Source organism: Vulpes vulpes, chromosome 11 (genome assembly GCF_048418805.1).
Source record: "Vulpes vulpes isolate BD-2025 chromosome 11, VulVul3, whole genome shotgun sequence".
NCBI lineage: Eukaryota > Metazoa > Chordata > Mammalia > Carnivora > Canidae > Vulpes > Vulpes vulpes.
The window spans coordinates 6,284,450-6,309,193 of record NC_132790.1 but is presented as its reverse complement, the minus strand read 5'-3'; the positions used below and the strand labels follow the sequence as shown (position 1 = coordinate 6,309,193).

The window sequence follows — 24,744 nt, the reverse complement described above, 5'->3', positions numbered from 1 at the left end:
AATGTGTTTTATTCATTATGTTTTATATCCCAATTTTAATTAGATTTCTATCTATAGAAGACTGCCATAGTTCAGATATTTCCCAGCAAACTAGTAAAAGGTTGCTAGCAAACAATGGCTGTATTCCAAGAAATAATTACATGGAGAGATCCTGTAAGAATGAGTTGACTCTGGCATCACAGTTGACAGCCTGTCTTTCTGCAGTGGTGTCAACTCCCTCAGTTCAGGGCCAAGCCTTTGGGCTAGAGAATCTGTGCATGATCTAGGCATTTGCTTATGTTAAAAAGTCAGATGCTAGAGCAAACCAAGCCCAGAATATGTCCTTTCATCAGGAATGACTGAAGAATGAGGATCTCTGATTGACTATCATAAATCAAGTCCTCAAGCTTTAAAAGAATTAGAACAGTGGTTCCCCAACTATGCTCCCCAAAACAATCTCACACGACTCATCTAGTTCTCAACCAAATAAATTTGGGAAACGGTGCATATTATTCTCCTCTCTAAGCTTTGCAGGGTATATGGATATGATTGATGAGTCTCTTTAATAATCTAGTGTAAAAAAACTCAGTTCAACGCTATTTAACCCATAATTTCCTGAGCCTGTTCATTCATAGATATTTTCAGAGAACAGCAAATATTATCTGGAATGACTATTTTGGAAACAGTGAATCTGAGAAAAGCTATATATGCTCAATACCAAAAGGGTGCCAAACATCCTCAATTTACTTCTTGGTTATGAAAAGCCAACACAACGTTTGTAGTTAGGATGCTTTCATCTTTTATTTTTTATTCAGTAGATGAGAACACATCCATAGCTTTCAATATGTATGGATTCTGGAAAAAAAATGGGAATTGGTTCTTCCTGTAACTTTCATTTCAGGTGACTAACCACTTTTGACCGATATGTTGACACGAGCATGTTTTAGGTGTTTACTGAAAGGTTAGTGTCAAAAGAAATTAATGTCCTGGTGGGCTTGTGTTTTTCTCTGAGGCAGATATTGATGAATGCACAGAGGGAATCATTGAGTGCCACAACCATTCCCGCTGCGTTAACCTGCCAGGGTGGTACCACTGTGAGTGCAGAAGCGGTTTCCATGACGATGGGACCTATTCACTGTCCGGGGAGTCCTGTATTGGTAAGCAGCTTTTAGCCACGCCCTCCATCCCTCTGGACCTTTGCAGGAGGGACACCCTGCTTTGGCACTCTGTTCAGCTCCCAATGTTAAAATATGACCCCTCACTCTTCAAACTCATCAGTTTTCAAATTTCCTCCCTCAACAATTCGAGGATTAGGCCAGGGATTATGCAGCATGGGGTTTTATGATTTTTAGACAGAAACTGGAGCAGAGTATCAAAGCCTGGGTCTGTGTGCTATGGCTTTTAGTTTTTTTGTTTTTGTTTTTTGTTTTTTTTTTGTTTTTTGTTTTTTTTTTGTTTTTTTTTTGTTTTTTTTTTTTTTTAAAGTAAAACCATGGTGGCTTGTTGAAATGTTTAAGAAACAGAAGTGGGGGAAATGGGGGAAGAAGAAATACTGATGGACTGAGAATGTTTAGTCTACATCCCAGCTCCAGCTCCTGGACCCAAAAAGGCACTGCACCTTTCTGGGGTCTTTGTCTGTAAAAGAGTGAAAATGGAGTAATAATATATAGGTGTTGCTAGGATTAAAACGGATGCCCACATTTAAAGACCGCAAGCCTTACATTGTTGCACAAACATAATACAACTGCATTAACCTTATTGTTATTACAACCATCATCCTTCCAAGGCCTCCTTTAATCACTGTTCTACTTGAGCTTCTGTTCATGCCAAACAGAGGAAGTTAGCAGATGGAGTTATTTTTTATTGTCAAGACCCTACAACTTTCATAAAATCCAAAGAACTGATCAAACCCGTAACTGTTTCCATAAGAACCTTGGCCAGTTCATCCACATCATGTCCTGTGAACTCAACTAAATTCTTCATGAGGATTCAGACAGACTTAGAGGGCAAGCCTTCTGACCTCGCATTCACACTGCTGAATTAGAAAATGAGAATGTGATTTTGAAAATTCATTGTCTCTGCTCATTGCACATCTTTTTTTTTTTTTTTTTTTTTTTTTTTTTTTGAAGGTTGCTACTGAGATCCACCTAGTGTTTTTCCAACTGCTCCTCTGAGGTTGTTTTAGAATAAAGATGAATTAGGGAACAACGGGCACACAGCATGAATCGCCCACCACAGTCTGACACTGCTGTTGAGAGGCGTGCAGTATAGTTGTTAAAAACATGGATCCTGGAGCCAAACTCCCTGCAGGCAAAGTCCAGCCCTGTCATTTCTAAGTAGGTTCCCTGTGGCGAGATCTTATCCAGTCCATAGCTCAGTTATCTCATCTGTAAAATGGAAATGTTACTATTTAGGTCATCTGAGCCTCGTGAGAATCAATTGAATTGACACTTGTTAAATGTTCAGTAAATGTTAGTTATCATTATCTTCAGTGTTCCTGCATATTTCACCACTCTGCCCCAGGCTCTACCTATGTTTCTTTTATTCTTTTTGTTTTGTTGTTTATTTATTTGAGAGAGAGAGAGAGAGAGAGAGAGAAATTGAGAGACAGGCAGAGACACAGGCAGAGGGAGAAGCAGGCTCCATGCAAGGAGGGACTCGATCCTGGGACTCGATCCTGGGACTCCAGGATCAGGCCCTAGGTCAAAGGCAGAGGCTCAACCACTGAGCCACCCAGGTGTCCCAAAATCTCACTTTTTTTTTTTTAAATTTTTTTTCACTTTTAAACACTGTATTTGACCTCACTAAATGGGGGACTTCCTATCGATTGCATAAAGGACCTTAGAGATCACCTGGTTAAACCAATTTGATAACTGCCTGGACCTACCATGGTCTTGCACACTTAGATGCCCTTGCCCGTGCTGTCCCCTCTGGCTGCAGTGGCACAGAACTCTGAATCGAAGATGACCCTTTCTTGTCCTTGATCATGTTGACTCACATGGGAGTTTCTGTTCTTTTTCCTAATTTCAGCTCCTATGCCACCAGGCCCCCATGAGGCGCTTTATTTTTTATTAAATGTTTTCATAGGAGCTATCACCCCTGTCCTCTGCTAATTCTAGTTTTATCCTGATGTGTGTCTCTCTGGTTTATACCATAGAAGCTTGTACCACCGTACAGTACTTGCTCTCCAACTAGACTGTGAGTGTGCAGTGGACTCTATTCTTCTGTCTCTCCAGGAAGACCCTTTGGTAGTTCGTGTTCAGTCATTGAGAAAAATGCAACCACTTCATATGCTTGATAAGGAAATTCAGTGTCAGAAAGGGCGACACCTTGTTCCCAGACACATAATTGGGTTGATACAAGTGGAGATTCAAGCCTAAATCAAGGGTGACTCTAAATCTTAGGTACCAGGTGCAGTTCCAGTTTACGCTGTTGTTCTGATGTAATGATCCATAGCACCCTGTCATTCCCATAAATGTCCCTATTCAGATGACAGACGTCATGGTCATTTCACCTGCCGATTTTTCTCTGCCATGCTGAGTGGTGTGCCTGGGGAGATCAAATCTCCTGCCCTTCCTGAGGAAGTACTTTCTTCATGAACTGATCCCTGGTCTGCACAGGGAAACTATAAGCAAATTGGACACTTTGGCAGGACAATACAGTGTTTTTTTTTTTTAGTGGCATTTTAATAGGGTAATTATGAATCTGAATACCCTTCCATTTCCACTTTTGGTAATATATTTGTGAGTGGGTCTTAATAAGGATAGAAATCTGGCCATTATTCAGTTTTTCTTTGGTAGTTGAGAACACTCTCAGTTCAGAATATTTCATGGTGTAACAGATACATACGTCAAGTTGTGTCACTTTCTTATTACAACCTTCTAATACCTTCTCACTGAATGTAAATTAAAATTCTAACTTATTCATGTGGCCTTCAAGGCTTTAAGTAATATTGCCTCTACCTACCTCTGGGACTTCATGCCTATAAATGTTAGCCTTTTTAATCTTTTCATGCCTTGAACATGATAATGAACACACCCCATTTCAGAGCTTTTGCCTTTGCTATTCCATCCGGAACACCCAATGCCTGTCTTGTTACGTGACTATCTTCTTTCTTTATAATTCTCAGCTCAAATTGTCACTCTCTGACCGTTTTATCTGAAGTAGTCCTTGTCTGGTGACCTCATTATACCACCATCTTTTATGACTTTTGTAGCATTTTTAAATTCTCATTTCACTAAATGTATCTGTGTGTGTAATTGTCTCCACCTACAAGGATACAAATTGAGGACAGAGACTTGTTTATGTTTTGCCACTGTACCTCGAGCCCCTAGAGCAACATGGGCACAAGTGGGGCATTTAGTGCATATATGTCAAATGTTTGAAGGACTAGATAATCAAAACCATATCAGCTCCGATTTATTTTCTGTTTGGTTTGACATAACTACTTGTGTGGATGATCTTTATAAGATGTTAAATATCACAAAATCATGTGCATCTTTATTTCAGAAAAAAATTATTGAGAACAGCTATCACACCAGCACTGTAAGTTTTCTGGGAATATGGTTATGAAACAGATGAGATTTCTGTTCTTGAAGGATTTGTGACCTGAAGTATTCTGAATCATAAAAATGCACCTTCAACGGTACTGAAAATTATCACATCAGAGTGATCCCTAAATAACATCATCTACTAACACTTACATATAAAGAAATAGCATCTAAAACAATCTTTAAAACCATTTAAAAGATGGTTTAGAAAAATGTACTCAGCTATGCTTTTCCCCAAAATAATAGTGGGAGTGGCATCCCCAAAATATGGTGGTTGAGGACCAACTCCGTCCACACTCCCAGTTGTCAACATCTTGATGAAGTTGCATGTCACTCCATGCCAGTTTTTGTTAGATGAGGCCATTTTTGTTAGATGAGGATAATAACACCCGCTCTATTGACTTCATCCATTGCCGTAAGCATCGAATGTTACTGATGTCCTAAAAAATGGCACGCGTGCAAGATTTACTAATTCATGAGAAAAATGTTTAAAATTTGCCTCTTTCTCCTAAAGAAGATCGTATTACTGAAGAAATGACTAGTATTAGGTACAGTAGAGGCAGACAGAAGCAGCATTACTGAGAAGTTTAACAGATTGTCTGTCTGCCTCTTTCTCATATGCTTGTGTATTTTTATAATTCCAGAAGAGCTGTGCACACAAAAATTTGCCAACTGGTATTTGCAGACAGGGATGACAGTGATTACCTAGAGCTGTTACCATAGGGTACAGGGCACTATGTGTTCAGATGCAGTAGTTTGAGTCGGTTATTCTCAATTATAACAAGAAGTTTTGAGCAATCACTTTTTTATCTAGACATAGGTATCTGGGTCACCTAGAAATGAGGATTAATGTATAATTAATAAACAATGGCATATGTTAAGAGCAGGAGTTTACATTTTTTGAAAAAGGAGATTCAAACTCCCTTGATCTCCATCTGTCTCCGAGAGAGAGGGAGACAAACCATGAGAGACTCCTAACTCTGAGAAACAAAGGGTTGCAGAAGGGGAGGAGGGGGATTGGGTAACTGGGTGATGGGAATGAGGAGGGCACTTGATGGGATGAGCACTGGGTATCATACTGTATGTTGGCAAATTGAATTTAAATTTTAAAAATGTAAAAAGAAAAAAAAGAAAATTTTATTTTACTCTGTTCCTTCTGCTACTGCACATGGATCGACAAGCCTGCTCAGATCCTTCCCCCATTCTTCGCAAACCCTGGACTCTCTGTAGTCCTTTACTTGTATGCTTTTTCCCTGACCATCCCCTGTCCACACTCCAGTTGTCAACATCTTGATGAAGTCCTGCTTCCTAAACCAGTGAATCTCAAATGGATTTCACAGTAGATTCACCTGAGTAGCTTTTTCAAAATACTTATGATATATGATGGGCCAGCACCCCCTGGAGATTCTGACTCAGTTGACCTCTTATGGGACTTAACCAGAGGTCATTTGTTTTTTGTTGTTGTTGTTGTTGTTTTTTAATGTCTCCAAATAATTAGAAAGAATACTGAATTAACATAGAAAGAAAACTGTCATAGATTTTTCTCTAACAATAATAATGTAATTAATAATAATAATAACAACAACCTCCTTTTTATGCACCCCGTAGCCTTTTATTTGCCACTTTCCTGTGGAACTTGCCAAATCAGGCTTGTCTTCTTCATCAGTCCTTTAGAGCCTACAATACAGTTGAGGTATTTTGATATCCTTTATAGATTTGTGCTGAATTAAATCGTATCAAATGCTTGTCATTGTTGTTTATTGAACAGAATTTTCAGATCCCAGTAAAACTCATTTTGTTGACAAAGGTACACTGACGGATGACACACGGCTATTCTTCTGGAGCATGGCTCCTCGGCCTCTATTACTGCTGCCTCCACAGGACTTGGTTGTGGGAGGCAGGTCCCCAGGCCCTGGAGTCTGCTCTCTGATCCTTGGAAACAACCCAACAAGGATTTACTTGTCCAGACAGCTGCTGCAACTGTCATCAACTTGCAAAGCAACATGCAACAGCCAGGAAAGGTTCTATGGGAGTCTTTTAGGAAGATTTCACTTTTAATTGGTTGATAGGTCAAGACTGTTTGAAACGCTTTAAGAATGGTGCTGTCACTGCCCAGCACCTGGTTCTCCTAGGAGTGGAGATAAAGAGAACTGGGACCTGGAGATGCTCCCAGAAGGGAAAGAGTTACAAAGGCTTGGTGGGTGACAGTGTGACACAGGGGGAGGCAGGTTTCAAGTGCATATGGGCCTGGAATTGGATCCCCACTCAGCCCCTTTCTGGATGGGTGGCATTTGGCCAGATATTTAACCTCTCTAGGCCTTAGTTCCCTAAGCATACAATGATTCAAGGAATACCTGCTGGTGGGATTTTTTGTAATATGAGTGTTCTAATATGCAAATATCCTGGCAAATAGTAGATAATAATAGTCAACGTTTAACCTCATTTCACCTCAAATCCCTTACCTGTCAAATGAAGACAGCAACAGTAATACTAATAAGAGCTAACATTTATTGAGAGCTTACTTGGTGCCAGACACTGCTCTAAGCAATGTACCGAAGTGCCATCCTCATAAATTGCTGTGGAGTAATTGCAAAGATTAAATAAGCTAACATGGGGAGAAAAGCATTCAGCACTTGTGTATCAAGTGCTCGGTGGCTGTTGGCCATTATCATGAACTGAACGCCCGCACTGTGGGCCAGACCCTGTGCCGGCGAGTTTCAGGCTTCCCCTAATTCATTTCTCACAACCGCCGTGGGAGGGAAGAAGGCCTCTTATTATCCCCATGTTAAGGACGAGGAAAATAAGGTCCCAGGATGAAGATAACGTGTTCCAAATTCCACAGCTGAGAAATGACACACAGAGACCACGATGCAGGTCTGTTTGATCCCAAAGCTCCTGCTTTTAGTATGTGAACACTGCAGTGTTTCTGGAAAGGAAGAAGCCAGCTATGAGCCTGTGTTTGAAGGAGGTGTTCTAAGCAGGAGTCAAGGAGACAGGACAAAAAGAGAGTGAGAATGAGTGAGATCCAGATGGACAGTTGTTATGTTCTGTCTGCATCGAGAGCCCTGGGGAATTATTCTGTCCAGTGGACTCATGGGCTGTGTCTTGGTGTGTAAGGCAGAGGCACACACCAATCTTGGGACGCTCGGCGGATTTTCTCTTTGCAAACAAAAAAGAGCCTGCTCCCCACCCCCATACAGAAAGTATTTTCAGCTAAACAGCTCTCACCCTTTCTTGATAATATTTAGTGAGATATCACTGACTTCAAAACTGGTATTTATTGCCGGAGAACTTCAGAAACTTCAGTTTTGGTTTGCAGCCAAGAAATAGATTCTCCATTATTGAAGAGGCTTCCCAAAGGCAGATGCCACCTGGCCATAGAGCTCTTTAAATTGCTTTATGCTTCTAACTAGAAACGGTATGAAGTATATTGGAGTGTGGTTTGGGGACTCAGAGGACCTCAGTTGCATGGCATGCAACTGACACATGTCACTAAGATGTCTCAGATGGGCAGACCAGTCTTAGCACCTGGGTAGGAGTGTGCACGAAAAAGGACTGGCACAGTCAGGACCCAGAAGGGAGAGCTTACGAACATTTGCCAACATCTAATAGATGTGATATTCCGGGACTCTGAGAATGGCGTTACAGTGGACTTTAACACACAGTTGCAGATGTTAAATAAGGTGCAAAATGAGTCCCTTCAGACCCTCAGGAAACTTCCTGCTCACCTTTCAAGTCCAACCCACCGACCAACCATGCATGCATACGTACATACCTAGGACTGGAGCTGATCAGCACATAAGATAAATTGACTATATTCTGGGGACTTCTTAGGGGAGGCAAAAGCACCTCCTCAGTTTTGGTGATAAATACTTTACCAAATGATGTCAGAATAGAGTTCATTGCCCAAACTCAGGTATAAACCCGAGGTTCACTGGTCACCTCAGCCTCTCCGGGCTGACACAATAGGCCTAGGTACTGGCTCCACTTTAGTTTAAAACTAAAACGAGTCACTTCAGGGAATTTCTCTAAGAGGATCTCAAACTAACTATAGGGTCTATCTTGTAAGCCACCTTGGCCCTGTTTAGTATCTTTTCAGTGACAATGTTCAAATACCTTCCTAATGGCAGCTGCAATCAGCCATAGAGCAGATAAAACAACTATGGCCTTGTGCTTTACAGCAGTGATTAGTGGATGAGGAATCCAGGGACCTCAATTCTAGTCCACGTGAAGATCATATAGGCAGAAGGGGAAAGAAGGAGGAAACTTAGCTGCTTAAACAGACAAAAACACCCTCTATAAGCATATAAGTTTTCTATCCATAAAAATTAGCCTGTGGTGGTCTTAGCACTAAAAGCGGTTGATGCAGAGGATCCATGTCTTAGGGACTATTTTCTTGCATCCAATAAGGACTTTAAAACACCAAGTTGGAGATAAAAATCAACATACAAGGGGCACCTGGGTGGCTCAGCAGTTGAGTATCTGCCTTTGGTTCAGGTCATGATCCCAGAGTCCCGAAATCGAGTCCCACATCGGGCTCCCTGCATGGATCCTGCTTCTCCCTCTGCCTGGGTTTCTGTCTCTGTGTTTCTCTCATGAATAAATAAATAAAATATTTTTAAAAAATCAACATACATAAAACAACCAATAGCATTCGGAAACAGGTTATAATTAACCACAAAATAATATGTTCAATGCTATAAAATAGGTAATTAGGGAAGAGAGTGATCAGAGGGAATCAGAGAACAGTCTTCTCAATCCCAACCACATGGGGATGATTATACTTGAAGGACGGGAAGAAGTTGATTATATTATTAGTAGCTAAGATTACTTGATTACTTCATGTTCTAGGCAATTTTCTAAGAGCTTTATGTTTACTAACTCATTTCATCCTCAAAACAACTCCAACAGGTAAATATGGTTATAATCTCTGCATAATAGACAAACTGAGGCACATAGAGGTGTTCAAGGTCACACAGCTATTTACTGGTAGATGTCCTTTTCCAGAAAGTGTTAACATCTTTTCTAAGAACTGTGTCCATGTATTAACATTTTTGAAATATCAAGCAACAAAATATTCCTTATGGCCTACTAAAAGCCTTGCTCCACAAATGGTAATGTAAAAGCCATTTTTTATTTATCAAATGCCAACTGTGTGCCATTTGACCCTTCAAAACCCTTGGTGACATGGGTAGCAGATGAGGGGAAATGCATCAAGTAGCACGGCCACACGTGAGAAATGGCCCATGTTCTTTCTACTCTCTCGATTGCCTCAGCCAATTGTGAATCAATTGAAGATAACTTATGAAAGGCTTAGATTGAGTCATGATTATTCAGGTAATCACACCATCTTCCACTTCATTGTATGCTCACAGATATGCCAAGTCCCTGATTTTTAAATTTAGTCTATTTTATATGTGTGTGCAGAAGACACTGAGATTTTACTCCATGTTAGTGTATTCCAGGGATCACCATATATCTCAATAAAAGATAGGGAGTATGGTGGCCATCTGAGACCGTAACCTGATTGCATCAGCATGCTCCTTTGCTGAGAGCTGGCCCCAAGGCTATGGGCACTTATAATTTTGCTGTGTGATGTCCAGCTGTAGTCAGGGGGATCAAAGGCTTGTGAGTCAAAATGGCAGGTCTCCCCGAAGAGCTGTAGTGGCACAGAGGAACAAGCTGGCTCACACTCTGTTCAGCAGCTGAGGCCTGAGCGCTGCATTGAACTAAGAACTATGAAAATATAGTAGGCCCTATATTTTTTATATTTTTTATGGGGCTCTGGATTTTACCTGGCATAAGGAGACAAATAAAGAAATTTTTGACTAATTGAAGCATCCCCGCACCCCCAACAGTTGGCATCAGTGGTTAAAACCCAACTGGGGCAAGAGTTCAAGCAGAACATTTAGCAAAGTCTGGATAGATCTAGACACTAATGATGGGATATTTTTCAAAGAAGTGTTTTATTAGCAAATATATTTGGGAAATTCTGAATTATGTATAATTAACCTGGTGTGTTAATTGCAGGACTTGTCAGAGCCTTTGCGTTACATTGTTAGTGTCCTGAATTTATTAGACTTTAAAACCTTTTTAAAAAAAAAAATAAAATAAAATAAATAAACCTTTTTTTTTTTTTTTTTCTCCCAGGCATCTTGTGGATTTGGCACTCTGTAGAATATACTAACTGAAAACTCAAGGATGAAAATAGCCTACTCTAGGAATTTCTAGAAAATGTCATTTATTCAGGATTAGTGAATAATGAACTGCTCAAAAGAGGGCTTTTTTTTTTTTTCAAGTTCTACAACAAAAGGTTATTGACTACATTACTTGGCCTTGAAGTACCTGTAATTTTTATACTGATACTGAGTTTTGTAAAGAATGTGACTTTGTGTCTTTCTTTTTTTGCTGTGGTCATTAAACATGTAAATCATTCAACTCTACTGTCCTCTGAGTGATCTCCTACAGGCTTATTGGGGTATTGCTGGTTTGTCCTTAAGCTAAATGGTCCAGTCTTTATATTTTTTGATAAGTGTATTTCTCTTTGGAATGGATATTTTGTCTGCTTTTCATATTGCTTGCCTAACTTCTTGAGGTTTTTTTAAAATAACGTAGAAGATAAGATTGCTTTCTTTTATAGTGTGGTAAATGAAGACTTGGTAATGTGATGTCTGGGGCCGTAACAGCTCAAAAGCAGTAGGTAGACTGCTTACCGTGAGTAAGGTCTTCCTTAGACTGTGGGGATGTAAAGAGGACTTGGAGGACAATTCTGCAGTGCATGAGTAGGCCCCGTGGGAGTTCTGGGAAGAAGAAACAAGCAGGGATGGGAGCTGCGAGGACAGCCTGGGTGGGGGTAGAGCCTCACCTGGGCTGATAGAGGAGGAATCGCCGTTAGGAAGAAGGCTGCTGGGTCTCCCTAACTGTGCTTTGCAGTGCAGTTGTGGTTTCCTTTAAGTCCTCTCTGTCATTGCGAACTTGGCCTTTTTTTTTTTTTTTTTTTGAAAGATCAAGTAACAATAGAGGCTCTTTGATTTCCTCCTGCACAGGATCTTGAAGCTTGCAACATGCAGAATCTTTTCTTAAGTTTGAAATGGCTTGGTTTGTTGTGTTGTCATTATTGTTGCTGTTTTACTTCCTGAACAGTTGACAGTACCAACTGGGTGACAACAAAATGAGCGTGGTATTCCTAAAACAGAGTTTCCTAACGTTACTGTCTGTGAACTCAATTCTGTGTAGCTTAGGGCAGTGGTTCTAGAAGCTTGATCAGCACCATCAGCATCACCTGGGAAGTCACTGGAAATGAAAACACTCTACCCTCCCCACCCCCCAGACCTACTGAGTCAGCAAATCTGGAGATTGGGCTGGTGATCTGTGTTTTAATGAGTCTCATTTAGGTGATTCTGATGCCCACTCATGTTTGAGAATTGCTGCCTTGGAGGTTTCATTGGAAGCCTTCAGAGGCTCTGGAATGCCGTTAAACTGAAAGCAGCTTCATGTATATGTGGTTATATGCATCTTTTGGAGGAAGTGGAACCACAGATTTCACTGGGGTCTCAGATCTGACCCCAACAATGTAAAAACCACCATTGAAATACCAGGATCCAGCTTTGGTGTTTCCAGTTACCAGCTTGATTTAGCTTTTTGATGTTTTTCACCTGAGGATCTGCAGTGTGATCTCTGGGAATGTTTACCTGCATTTCTCGGTGTCTGAGCACTTTATGGTATTGAATTACTTACAGGTGTCAGCTTCCTGCCTCTTTTTTTAAAAAGATTTATTCATTCATTCATTCAGTCATTCATTCATGAGAGACACAGAGAGAAAGGCAGAGACACAGGCAGAGGGAGAAGCAGGCTCCATGCAGGGAGCCCGATGTGGGACTAGATCCCGGAACTGCAGGGTCATGCCCCGAGTCAAAGGCAGACGCACAACCACTGAGCCACCCAGGTGCCCCAGCTTTCTGCCTCTTAAAACTCAGTGGAAACAAGTGTTTCATTATAGATATTTCTGTCTTGAAAGTCTTAGAGCCACAGATCATGTCTATGCAGCAATTCTGAGATCAGCATCTACAACTTCTTTGAAATAAATCTTGAATTGTTTGTTTTAGTTTGAGGTTACTCGTGCTGCTGTGAAATGTTTACCTCTGGGTTTATGAGCAGAGAATTTTAAATGATTGTACTCAAGCCAAACAAAGCACTGTCAACATAAACATCATCACTCACTTGTTCGGTGAGCATTTGTTGAGAGGGTCTGATCTGTGCTGGTCCATGTGCTAAGTCTTAGGCACACATTCCTGGTAGGAATATCCTTCCAGTCTGAAATGGAGAAAGAGGAGGGAGCTAGAATTGGGGGAGATTGAGTTGTGGTTAGATATACAGTAAATAAAAATAAGACTCTAAGGAAAAAATTTACTAACTTCTTCTTAGGGCATGTGGGGATGGCAATGTACATAGGAATCTTTCACAGAAATTATTATTTTTTTTTCATTGGGTCTACAGGATTCGGAGGGATTCTTTTCCAGGAAAAATAGATATTAAGGTAGGATTCCAAGCAGGAACAGGAGTTGGATTGGAGCAGTCTTGAAAGAGATCTAAATGTGTCCAAGGGTTGGTGAAATTTCCAGGGCAGATAAAGTAGTTCATATCGTAGGAGTGTGTTATGGGTAGGGAGCAACAAGAAGGGAGCTCTGTAAATAGAAGTGCAAACCAGATTACAAAGGGTCTTATGTTCTAAGGTAAGGAGGTAAAAGTTGTGAATCTTATTTCATAATATCAGTGTCTCAATGTTGAATATTTATTTGTGGAAATTGCTATATAGGGTTAGCTACATATAGCCAACCCTATATATATGGGCATTGGCTGAAACAGTAAGTTTTTTTTGGCAGCCTTGAGCCTTCCCATGCAGGAACTTAAGGGGGCTTGAGCCATGATCTTAGGGATGTGGTCTTGCATGTAGAAGCTCTTCTAGTGTTTGTTCAAATGTTTTGACGTGGTGGGATAGGGTAGACAAAATCATTTGTGCTGAGACTCTGCAGTGTTTATGCCAAGGTTGAGGACTCATCAAGCGGAGGGCTCAGAGGAGCCTGACCAGTTTCCTCCAAGAAAGAATCTTTGTCAGTGGCCTCCTTTGCTTTTCCTTAGAAACCAACCTAGTTAAAGTCTTTATAGTTTTACCTCCCTTGGGGTAAAAAAAACACAGAAAGAAAAAAAAATTCAAAATAAACAGAACTTGTCTCCTAAAAGCCTAGAGCAGTGGACTGAAGTCTTCTATTCCTTGCTTCATTTTCCCTTGACTCCACAAATACCTTCTAGATCTTTCCAGAGCATATCCCCTCAAAATAGAAGACAACCCCAGATCTATTTTTACTAATTTAGTTGATTAGGAGAAGAAATATGAAGAGAGGAAGAAGATCCAAGAGAAGAGAACATCTAAGAAAAGACACCGTAAGATGACATTAAGATTTATTTATAGCTTGTTTAGTTCTCTCAATAGATAAGGCACAATTGTCCAAATTATTATCCTTCATCAATGCCCTAACTCTATTTTCCACTGGGAAAATGTTTGGGGAAGAACTTTGACAACTTTCTTGAAGTTAGGGACCCAAATACAGAGTGGTTGAAGGAGACAATAAATAATAGGCATGGAAGGTCTCTGAATTCTTAAGGGCTGTATATATAATCTGACCCTCTCATTTTTTAGATCGAGATCTGGTTTTAGATTTGTACACTGACATTTTTTTTTTACTTTTGATTTCTATGTAAGTTGGAGGATATTTCTAGAAGTAAATGAAATTACTTTGTAACCTCTCTGTGCCTAAGACCATCTGTTGGCTTAGAAGAGAGAAGAAATTATTTCTCATCTGACAACTTGTTTAAAAGAATGATTTGCCAAGATAGTTAGTTTTGGTTTTCATCCCACCTGGATTCCCCAATGCATATTTGCCACCAGGGACTACATTTTCATTTTCCAAGGCTTCAATGCAGATAGAAAAACTATATCTCTCTCTTCATTATTTTCTCTCTGTGGTACCTGCTTGTAAACACTCATTGAGAGAGACAAGAGATGTTTCAATAAATATTGACTGTCTGGAAAAAAACTGTTTAATTCAAAAAAATCTCTTTGTCATTCTGAAGCTGGGTTCTTCCACTCTCCTCTATCCTGTTCTCCATCTAGTATCATTTATATTTTAACACTGGAATTACAAACTCATCCTACAAAGGTAAAAAGTATTCATACCAACTGGAAATGGACAAGACTTTAGAAAAAATCTTATACAATTCCTATACTTTACCAAAGAGAAAGCAGAAGTCCCTAAAGGACAAGGAGCCAACTCCACCAGATTCAAAATTAACACATGTGCATGCAACTCATAGCAGGAAAAAGATGCTATAAAGTTGCTGTGGGAGACACAAAGATAAATAAGACCAGAATATTCCTTCTGAGTGAATGAATAAGGAAGATAGAAATGTACGTTTGCAGCTCTGCATGTGAGGTAACATAAGGAGATTAAAAAATTAAAGTGCAAGAGGGTAATTCTTTTCAGTTGAGGGTGAAGCTTTATTATACAATAAAATGAATATAACAACAGCAGGTATGTGGCCCAGTGTTAAACATTTAGCAACTTGTAAAAACATAACAGTTCTACTCAGGGATGCAGATGCAGCTCTAACATAACCCACCATCTCACCTATAAGCAGATATATAAAAACATAAATCTAGGGTTGTTGGCATCAATACTGTAGCTTCTCTGTGCAGTAAAATTCCCTTTGGATAGTAAGTTTTTCAATATAGATTTTTTTATTTTCTCCACTGGTCAGAATTATATTGATTTTTATTTATTTATTTATTTATTTATTTATTTATTTATTTATTTATTTGAAAGAGAGCACCACGCGCATCCACAATCGGGGAGAGGCAGAGGCCAAGGGAGAACCAGACTTCCTGCTGAGCAGAGAAGATCTACTGTGTCTAGATTCTAGGACCTGGGCAGACACTTAACTGACTAGGCCACCCAGGAGACACCAAATTATATTGATTTTAAACAGATTTAGACACTAGTTAAAGAAACATGAGTTATTCATGGCAGAAAGTAAACCAGAAAGTCATTCTGCTTTTTATTCTCCCCTTGTTTTCTTACTTAGATGAATTGTTTTCTCCATCTGCAGAACACCTAAATTTGTACAGCCTATCAAGTTGATCTGTGTCCAGGGCAAGTCCATAGAGTGTCAAGAAACTATATTCTTTTAATATTATTTTTTAAAGATTTTATTTATTTATTCATGAGAGAGAGAGAGAGAGACAGAGGGAGAAGCAGGCTCCCTACAGGGAGCCCGATGTGGGACTCGATCCGGGGTCTCCAGGATCACACCCTGGGCTGAGGGCGGCGTTAAACCCCTGGGCAACCAGGGCTGCCCTCTTTTAATATTATTCACTTAGCCTTAACACTGGATTTACTGATTAGGGCTTAGAGAGAGAGCTTAGCATGTTAGCATTTCTGGATTTGTTTGGCCAATGTACTGTTCAAGTCCACGAGAATTTGAGAATTTAGATTTCAAGTGGAAATCTGTGGTAAACAGATGAAGATGTCACCTTAAAAAGAGCTCAGCACTGGTGGTGTGGATTTGAGTATATCCTGAAAAAATGGGACTGGGGAACCCATGAGATGAGATGAATACTATGAGAGAAAAATATATAGAAACAGTAAGAACAACAATAACAGCTAATAATTTTTGAGAAATCACTCCATGATAAGCATTGTATTCCATGCTTACTGAAATTATCAGGTTATCTTAGGAAGTATTTTTTTTTCCCCACATTTTTCAATTTCAGACCAAGGTTCGACGAAGTGAAGTAAATTTGCCGAAGTCATACAAACAATAGGTGTAGGGATGGGACTGGGGCGCAGGTGACTCATTTGTCCCCATTTGCCTAGAACTTTCCTGGTGGTAGTATTGAAAGTCCCCTATCTCAGGGACTCCCTCAGTCCCAGGGAAACTGGAAGAACCGGTCACATTAACTGGCACCCACAGCTGCTGGATTCCAAAGCTTATTAGGCTTTTAGTTGGTATGTTCTACTGCTTCCACTGAGGAGAAAGAGCGCCAAGGACCAGAGGTGGAACCTTAGAAAATGTTAATGACTTCAAAAATTGAAGAAGTCTACAAAGTCCTTACTTGTAGGACCATGACTCTACTCTTTGCTTATTTTATCCCCAGTCTCTTGCACTATGTCTAGGACAGAGTAGATGCTCAATAAACATATGTGTACTTAGTAAATTGATGATTGGTGATTAGCAATTGGGTGAATGAAGAGGTAAAAGGATGAATAGGGCAGTATCATATCCCACCAGGGTCAAGAAGAGAACGCTTAGACTGAAATGACAAATATTGTAACAAATATTGATTAAAGGAGGATGGTTTTATAAACTAAGGGTCATGAGAAACTTCAGGATTTAGACTTCGAAGAGAGAGTTCTGTGGAAGTTTGCAAACATTTAGAAGAGGAGAAAGAAGCGTAAATGGAGGTGTCTGTTAGTGATAGATACTGGAGAAATAAGACCTGGCTCCGGGAAATAGGTAAGGAAGGAGTGAGACCCAACAAGCTGTTTTCTTTTTCTCTTTCCTTTGCTTAAAGAGAGAGTCTACGCAATCAAAAGAAAAAGGGAAGACCCACTGAAGCGTAATAAAAATTACACACTGAGCAGTAAGAGAAACATTATAGGAAAGGGCTTCTTCTGACTCAAGACTGAGTGGAGGCTGGAATAAAGAAGAGCTGACCCTGGAAGGACGTTGGAACTTCTTCCTAAGAGATACATCATAGCATCTCAAATAGACTAAGCCACCACTCACTTTTCTTTTAGTCTTTACCTTTTCAGGCTGACCCTCATGTTTCATTAAAGTGAGATGAGTTTAAGTCCCGGATGATGGATCTCTTTCTGATGGGTCCTGTGTGTGTCAACCCCAACTCTAATAGTCTGTGTTCTAAAGGGAACATGGTATCCAAGTACAGGATGACTAGCATGCCCTAGAACATGGCTATCACCTCTCTTGTTCTGGACCTGAAACTTTCTGTGCAGGTTACAGTTTCATTCGCCTTGTATTTTGCCAGCCACTTCAGACCTCAGATTTCGTATTTCTTTCACTTATTTTGCTCATGTGCAGTGTGCCTATTTTTCCCTGTTAAGTTTCTCCGTGTCACTGTAAAAAGCAATATTGCTTTAGCTGTGGGAGAGGCATCTGCACCCTATCTTGTCTATCATTAATAAACCCCCAAGCTCTGTTCTCATTTCCAAACAACTAATGTCTGGTAATGATTTCCAAGTCAGAACACACACAGCTGGATATTCAAACCCCAGGTTAAATTTTGTTTTCTGACACATCACCTGTTTTGAGTTTGGAAGTAAGACTTGATGTGTTATGAAAGTTATTCAAGAAAGTGGAATATGGGGTAATGAAAAAATTCCCTCCTTTGACCTAACTGCTACCAAACCCCTGACAAAAATGTTTCCCTTGATCTCTGAAATCAACCTGCAGAAATTTTAGCTCCTGAGGCAGGTACCACCATTACAGCTGTTATGCTATTAAAATTTCCGCAGAGCCATTTTTTCTCGAAGGATAGGAAAATTGTTTGAGGCTAGGTTGGGATTGGTTTGATTGCTGCTGATATAAACATTTCTGGATTGTGTTTTCTTACATGCCCAAATAACCTAAGAACCTCAAATTAAAGAACAAAGCAGATTGACTAGGCCCAACCAGACTTTTTTTTAAAGCAAAATTGAGTACAATAATAACAGCTTTCAGAAATTGTGAGAATGTCAATGCAAGAAAATTAGTTGTAATGTAAGCTTAGCCGTAGAATTTTATTGCGGAAATTCTCATCTGAGCATGGAGCATTTAAATAATGAATTCACAAAGAGAAACACAAGGAAATCACAGAAAGCCATTACTTACAATAAGAAAAAGCAAGTACACTTTAATGATTATAGATTTGAGTGTGGGATATTTTGCCTGATTTTTGTTTCATTGCCTCTTTGTCAATGGAGGCCTGTCAGATGATTTGGGTGAGTATCTTGGGTGAATGTCTTTGTGTTTGCTCAGCAGAGAACAACAGTTGCAATATGTAAATAGGGTGCCTCTTCCCTCTGGATGCCTTGGGTTATGTATAATAGATTAAGTTGGCTTTGTGCAGAGCAAACAGGTCTGTATTACCAAGAATATGAATGATGTCGGTTTCCATAATTGCTAACATCTGGCTTTCCATAAATCTGTTAAATTGCATGGAAGCAGAATTAGATTTCTGTGTCATAAGTAAAGCAATTACATGGAACTCTGTAGGCAATATGGTTCTATGTTCAACTGTGAAATCCTTTCATTTGGGAGCAGCAATAGCAAATCCAGGTTTAGTCCCCTGTTTTAATTGCACACACTAGGTATGTTCATCTTTATGCTCAGGTGTCTTAATTCATGAGGGGAAAACACTGCCAAAATGCTTGCAACTTTGTAAATGAAAAAATAGTCAAACGTTAAAAAAGCAGATTATAGTTGGCCATAAACTGCCAATTTAGAGATGATTTTAGAGAAGACCATACGTTAAAGATTCTTTTGTCGCTACTGGTTGGAATCTTGAAAGAACTCTTCTTTCTGAAGTGCTTTGTTAATGGGCCTTCTCTGTCCTTGTTCTCAAGCATTTCACAGGAAGCTAGAGTAGAGAGGGAGGAAGGAAGGTTGCCTTCCTATTTTAGTGTAGTTACTATTTTGCTGTATTTCTTGTACTTTGAACCAGTCTTATGGGCTTTTCCAGATGAAAACTCAATGATACAATGTGTTCTCGGAAGGGGAAGGTTGCAGTTATGTCTTATGCTTACTGAATACCCACAAGACCAAATTTTAGTAAAATAGACTTTATAATAATAATGGTTTATAAACTTCCTGGATTTAAGTAAGTTAAATCAACACATTGTTACAACCACAGTGCATTCTGTTGGCACTGAGAAGAGAAAAAGAAAAAAAGATTTAGTCCTCACTCTCAATGAGGTCGCTATCTATCTATGGAGATGCATATATTAAATATGTAACTCCTAAGAAATAAATGCCTGGGTAGCATTGTAGATAAAGTACCGAGTCGCTAGTGACTGTTTTGCAGAATGAAAAATGATGATACTTGATTTTGAAGACTGCACAGGAATGAAGACAACAGAGGAAGTTAAATGCTTACCTTATCAATTAATTAATTTGTATGCAACCCCTTCCATACAGGCTAAGAAAAAGTAGAGTAGGTATGGAATACTCTAGAAAAGGCATATGCACGGCACACACAGAGGAAACAACATGGACTGTTTGTGGATAAGCCATTGCTTTTGAACAAAAAAGGGAGGAGATAAAAGCTAACAATTGAAATGTTAGATCAGGGCTTATATGATAGGTTAGGAATTTAGATCTTCTATTATAGATGTCATAGAACCACTGACAGGTGGTAAGCAGAAGAGTGACATGGACAAATTTGCTTTTTAGAACGCCACTCCCCTGTGAAAGGTATTTAGAGCAATGATTCTCATCTGGTTGAACAGAGCCCAGATGTCTGGATCCTACTTTACACTAATTAAATCAGTCTTTAGTGGTGGTGAGCCTGGGCAGTAATTTTTAAGGTTCCTCAATTATTTCTGTTGAGTCCACAATCAAAAATCAGAGGATTAGAGTGAGAAATGGTTGGAGTCAGGGAGACTGAATAGGAGGCTAGTGCAATAGTTGGGAACAAGTATGAAGAGCTAGCCTAATATAGAGTTCAGGGAAATCTGAATTTTATTTCTTATGATTACATGTGGGATGAGTCATCAGTTTATCTATCAATTTACGCTCTATCTGTATCTTCTAGATATCCAAACTAGATTGCAAATATGATGAGAGAAGTGTAAGACCAAATATTTTGTCATTTTAAGCAAAAAACGAGGAATGAGAATATTTTGTCATTTTAAGCAAAAACCGAGGAATAATGCAAATATATCATTTCAGTATTTTTCCAAGATAGGATGTACCACCAACATTGTCACTGCAGTGGGCGTTCAAGGGGATGAATGTTTGCTATAAACATTCCTTAGGTCAAGAAACAAATATTTGAATCTTATGTACAGTTTTATTTGAAAAGACCAAGGTCACTCTTAGAGTGCCTGGGTGGCTCAGTCAGTTAAGTACCTGACTCTTGATTTTGGCTCAGGTCATGTTTTCAGGGGCATGAGATTGAGCCCCATGCCAGGCTCCATGCTGAGCGTGTGGAGGCTGTTTAAGATTCTTCCTCTCCCTCCCCCTCTGCCTCCCCCTCCCCTTCACCTCCGTCTCCCCTCCTCCTCCATCTCCGCCATGCCCCCTGCCTCCCTCATTCCCCCTTTGCATGTGCATGCACATGTTCTTAAATAAATAAATAAATAAATAAATAAATAACAATGAATTAGTTGGTTATGATTTTAAAAAGGAGATAAATAAGTGTCAGGCTAAATAATGTGACCAAAGACATACAGAGATGTGTAAAATGCCTTTTACGTAGTAAGCACTCAATTAATTGGAAGAGCATGGTTTTAAACAGGGATCACCTGATTCCCACATTCAGTGCTACCTTTAACTGGGAAGAGTTAGAGGAAAAAGACGGGGGAGATGAGAAAGGTTTCTAGGTAGGAGCACCATATGATCAAATGTGTTGAGAATAGCAGGGGCCCCGTGAGGAACAGTGAAGACATAACTGAAGTCAGATTATAGTTAATTTGGAATCTAGGTATTATAATCGGGGTTCATTTCCACAGTTTTCAAAAGAGAAATCATTAATATCTTGACTGAGACTACATTTGATGGGACAAACACAAAAAATAAATCTTGGAATAAGTTAGCTTCCAGAAATATTGCATGAACATTTTCTACTTTGTACCTCTGTTGTGAATCCAGAAACAGTGCATGCAGTTAGTAAGGGAAGATAGGTCATTTATTTCTCATTATTTTTAAGTTACAATAATTTCAAAATTCTAGCAAATTTTGAGTAATTATATCATTCACAAAATTTCAACTAAAGAGGATCCATATAAGATCTTATCCTTGAAAATGAGTTGCGTTATCTAGAGGGTAAATAGTTGAAAGTAGATAAAACCACACAACATTCTTGTATTCTGATTTTAGAGACCTTGAGTTGGCACAGAAAAAATACTCTAGTGTATGTGTTAGGCCCAGGGTACATCCCTTGCTCTAACATGGTAGTAGAAGTATGACCATTTATTCATCTCTGTGCCTCACTTTCATCTTTTGTAAATGAGAATAACTATTTCCATCTTGCAGTTACATGGCATAACTCATGGGGAAGCTTTGAAAAACTTTGAAACAATATGTAAGATACTAGCAATAAAATTGATATTATGCCTTTAAACACTTTATTGCTTTGAGTATTTTAAAAGAAAATGCCACTTACATTTTTTTCTTTAATATAAGCCTGTAACCCTTAACCAAACACCTACAACATTGTACATATTTAACATGAAATTTAGATGTAGAATAAGTTAATTTATACTGTTCTTATTCTAACTTACTATAGGAGTTAAACCTCCCAATCATGGGGCTCCTGGGTGGTGCAGTTGGTTGAGTGTCTGACTCTTGGTTTCAGGTTGGGTCATCATCTTGGGGTCATGGGATGGAGCCCTGTGACAGCTTCCATGCTCGCATAGAGTCTGCTTGGGATTCTCTCCCCTCTTTGTCTCTGCCCCTCCCCCCTCTTTCTCTCTCGCTCAAATAAAGAAATATTATTTTTTTAAAAAAAACCTCCAATCAGAGGCCTACCAGTAGTTATCTACATATACTTCTATGTTCCTTCTTATTACTCACCTTCAGAAGGAGACAGTGTCTTACATGTCATCGTCAACATTTGTAATACCTAGTGTGCAAAAAAACCTTGTGTGTAGAAGACTTGGTAAAAATTTACTGGCATCATGTTATCATCTGAAGGATAGTTGAAGGACGTGGTGGTAGATTAATCAGTGGAGCACAAGACTCAGACAAATGACCAATATCTTTAAATAGAGTAAAGATTGTCATAAGTAAGAAAAATCAAGTAGACTTTTCTGGAGTGCTCTCAGAGCTAGCACCAATAAGTAGAAGTTACTGGAAAAATATTCCATTTCCATTTAAGGAAGACATTTCTTAAAAGAGTTATTGACTGCCTTTTGAGGTAATAGATGGCCCGCTTAGAAAAGGCTCCAACCAGGACTGGACAGCTATGAGTTTGAGATGTTGTTAAGGTCACTCTAGCTTTGAACATCAGGGTAGGCTGACTGAATTTATGCTTTCCTTCCATATTTAGCTATCATTCAAAACCAGCAAAATATATGTGTCTTCCATCAGCATGCATGCCATGCCTGCCATAGCCCAAAGATGGGTTTTGTTTTGTTCTGTTTTGTTTTTGTGAGAACAAAAATGCTTTTGGCCATTAGTATGGAGAGGATTTGATTAGGCAAGGCACCCACCAAGAATTATTTCCTCTTCTTTCACCCTTGGCCTAAGGATCTTGAGGCAGTCTAATTGGTTCAGGGTTGTCCTAATTGCCCACTTGTGCCTACTCAGTGGCTAATCTGTTCACACCTTTACTAAAAGAGCCAGCTCTCCATAGGGGGAATCCACACTGTTAATGAATTAGCACTATTTATAGCCTCTGGATGGTATAGTTCTTGAGAATATCCTAAAACTAGCTTAGAGCTGCTACTGGATAATTTAGTAATTGGAGTCCCTATAGTAATTAGCTATATGACAGTACGTATTTCACTTCTGTAACCCTCGGCTCCATTATGTGCAAAATAGAGATAAGAAAAGATGCAGAGCAAATGAGGTAATGCGTGTGAACATCTTGGCACGGTACCTGGCACAAGCTAAATGCTCAGCAATGTAAATCAATGCTTTTGTAAGTGATCACTATTTTCTATTAACAATCTTGGCTAGATTCTAAAGCTCTGCGCCTTCTTTATTGCAGACATTGATGAATGTGCCTTAAGAACGCATACCTGCTGGAATGATTCTGCTTGCATCAACCTGGCAGGGGGCTTTGACTGCCTCTGTCCCTCGGGGCCCTCCTGCTCTGGTGACTGCCCCCATGAGGGAGGACTAAAGCGCAATGGACAGGTGTGGACCCTGAAAGAAGACAGGTGTTCTGTGTGCTCCTGCAAGGTGAGGCTAGTAGAGGGCAGCAGGAATTGTGACTCTTCTTTTCCTTCCTTCACTCTCTTCTCCTTTTTCTACCAGGTGTTGACTTTTGGGCCTCCTGCAGTCTCTGTAAAGACTTCCCCTGTTCCAATCCCTGGGACAGCTAATGATGATGCTGAATGGCAGGCAAACTTATTTTGAATTGATCATGCTGTTAGTGAGAAGTGAGGTGTAGAGTTGAGAGGAGGCCGCAGAGCACAGGGGGGAGTGGGGCAGAGAAGCCAGTGTTAGTCCTCCCACCAAGAGCCTGCAGTGTCTTTCAGGCTGGTTGAGTGAGAGCTTTAATGAGCCCTCATCCCACACTTATACAAACTTGCTGACTAAAACTACTCTTTGCCTGAAATGATCACCTACATGAACTCGCTCATTTTTGTGGTGACATCACCCAGAAAAGCAAGGCTCACAGACTTTCCTTCTTCCGGTAGTCAGAGACAGGGAGACCTCTATTCTGAACAAATGGTAATGATAGTATGAGGCCTTCTGGTAAATCATGTCTTCATTTTCATTCTCATTGCTAGGCTGGCTATTCCTTACATCAAGTTGTTTGGAAAAGTGAGTTTAATGTTTATAAAAATAAAATTTTGTCATCACCCAGTTTTGCTTTATGCTTTGCAAAATGGGCCTATTAAAATGTTTGATTCCCTTGTGCTTTATTTCTTCTTTTGCTGATCTTGCCTATTCATTTTCCTTTGATATTTCTTTACTGTAGCTCTTGCATTGTATTTTTATGTCTGTTGGGATGGGACTTTTTAATCTTGTGCTTTATGGGCATGGGAGCCATGAGAAGTGACTTGTTTAGCAGCCTCTTTAAGGAGCTGGTATCCTGATAAATTCAGGAACAGAGTTGGAAAGTCATTCAATTCGCTCATCTGCCTTCAAGTCTGCCACACTGCCAAAAGACCAGGGGCACCTATTTAGGAAAGCTAAACCAAGTGTTGAGATCATTACCCCATGAAGTGCATTTTTTACCCTATGCGTGCATCTAGTTCCACACATCCAA

At 39.7% G+C, this 24,744-nt stretch overlaps 1 protein-coding gene across 2 annotated transcripts in view; it reads left to right on the top strand.

Annotated features, from left to right (window-relative positions):
* The window catches only part of NELL1 (neural EGFL like 1), an 805,991-nt gene that overhangs the window by 763,320 nt on the left and 17,927 nt on the right, over window positions 1-24,744 (top strand). Inside the window, exons 16-17 of one of the 2 annotated variants that reach the window (XM_072725392.1) lie at window positions 996-1,136; window positions 23,515-23,708. In XM_072725392.1, the coding sequence (XP_072581493.1) occupies window positions 996-1,136; window positions 23,515-23,708 (335 nt within the window). The remainder of the gene's footprint in view (window positions 1-995; window positions 1,137-23,514; window positions 23,709-24,744) is intronic. The other variant, XM_072725393.1, reaches the window with a different exon arrangement.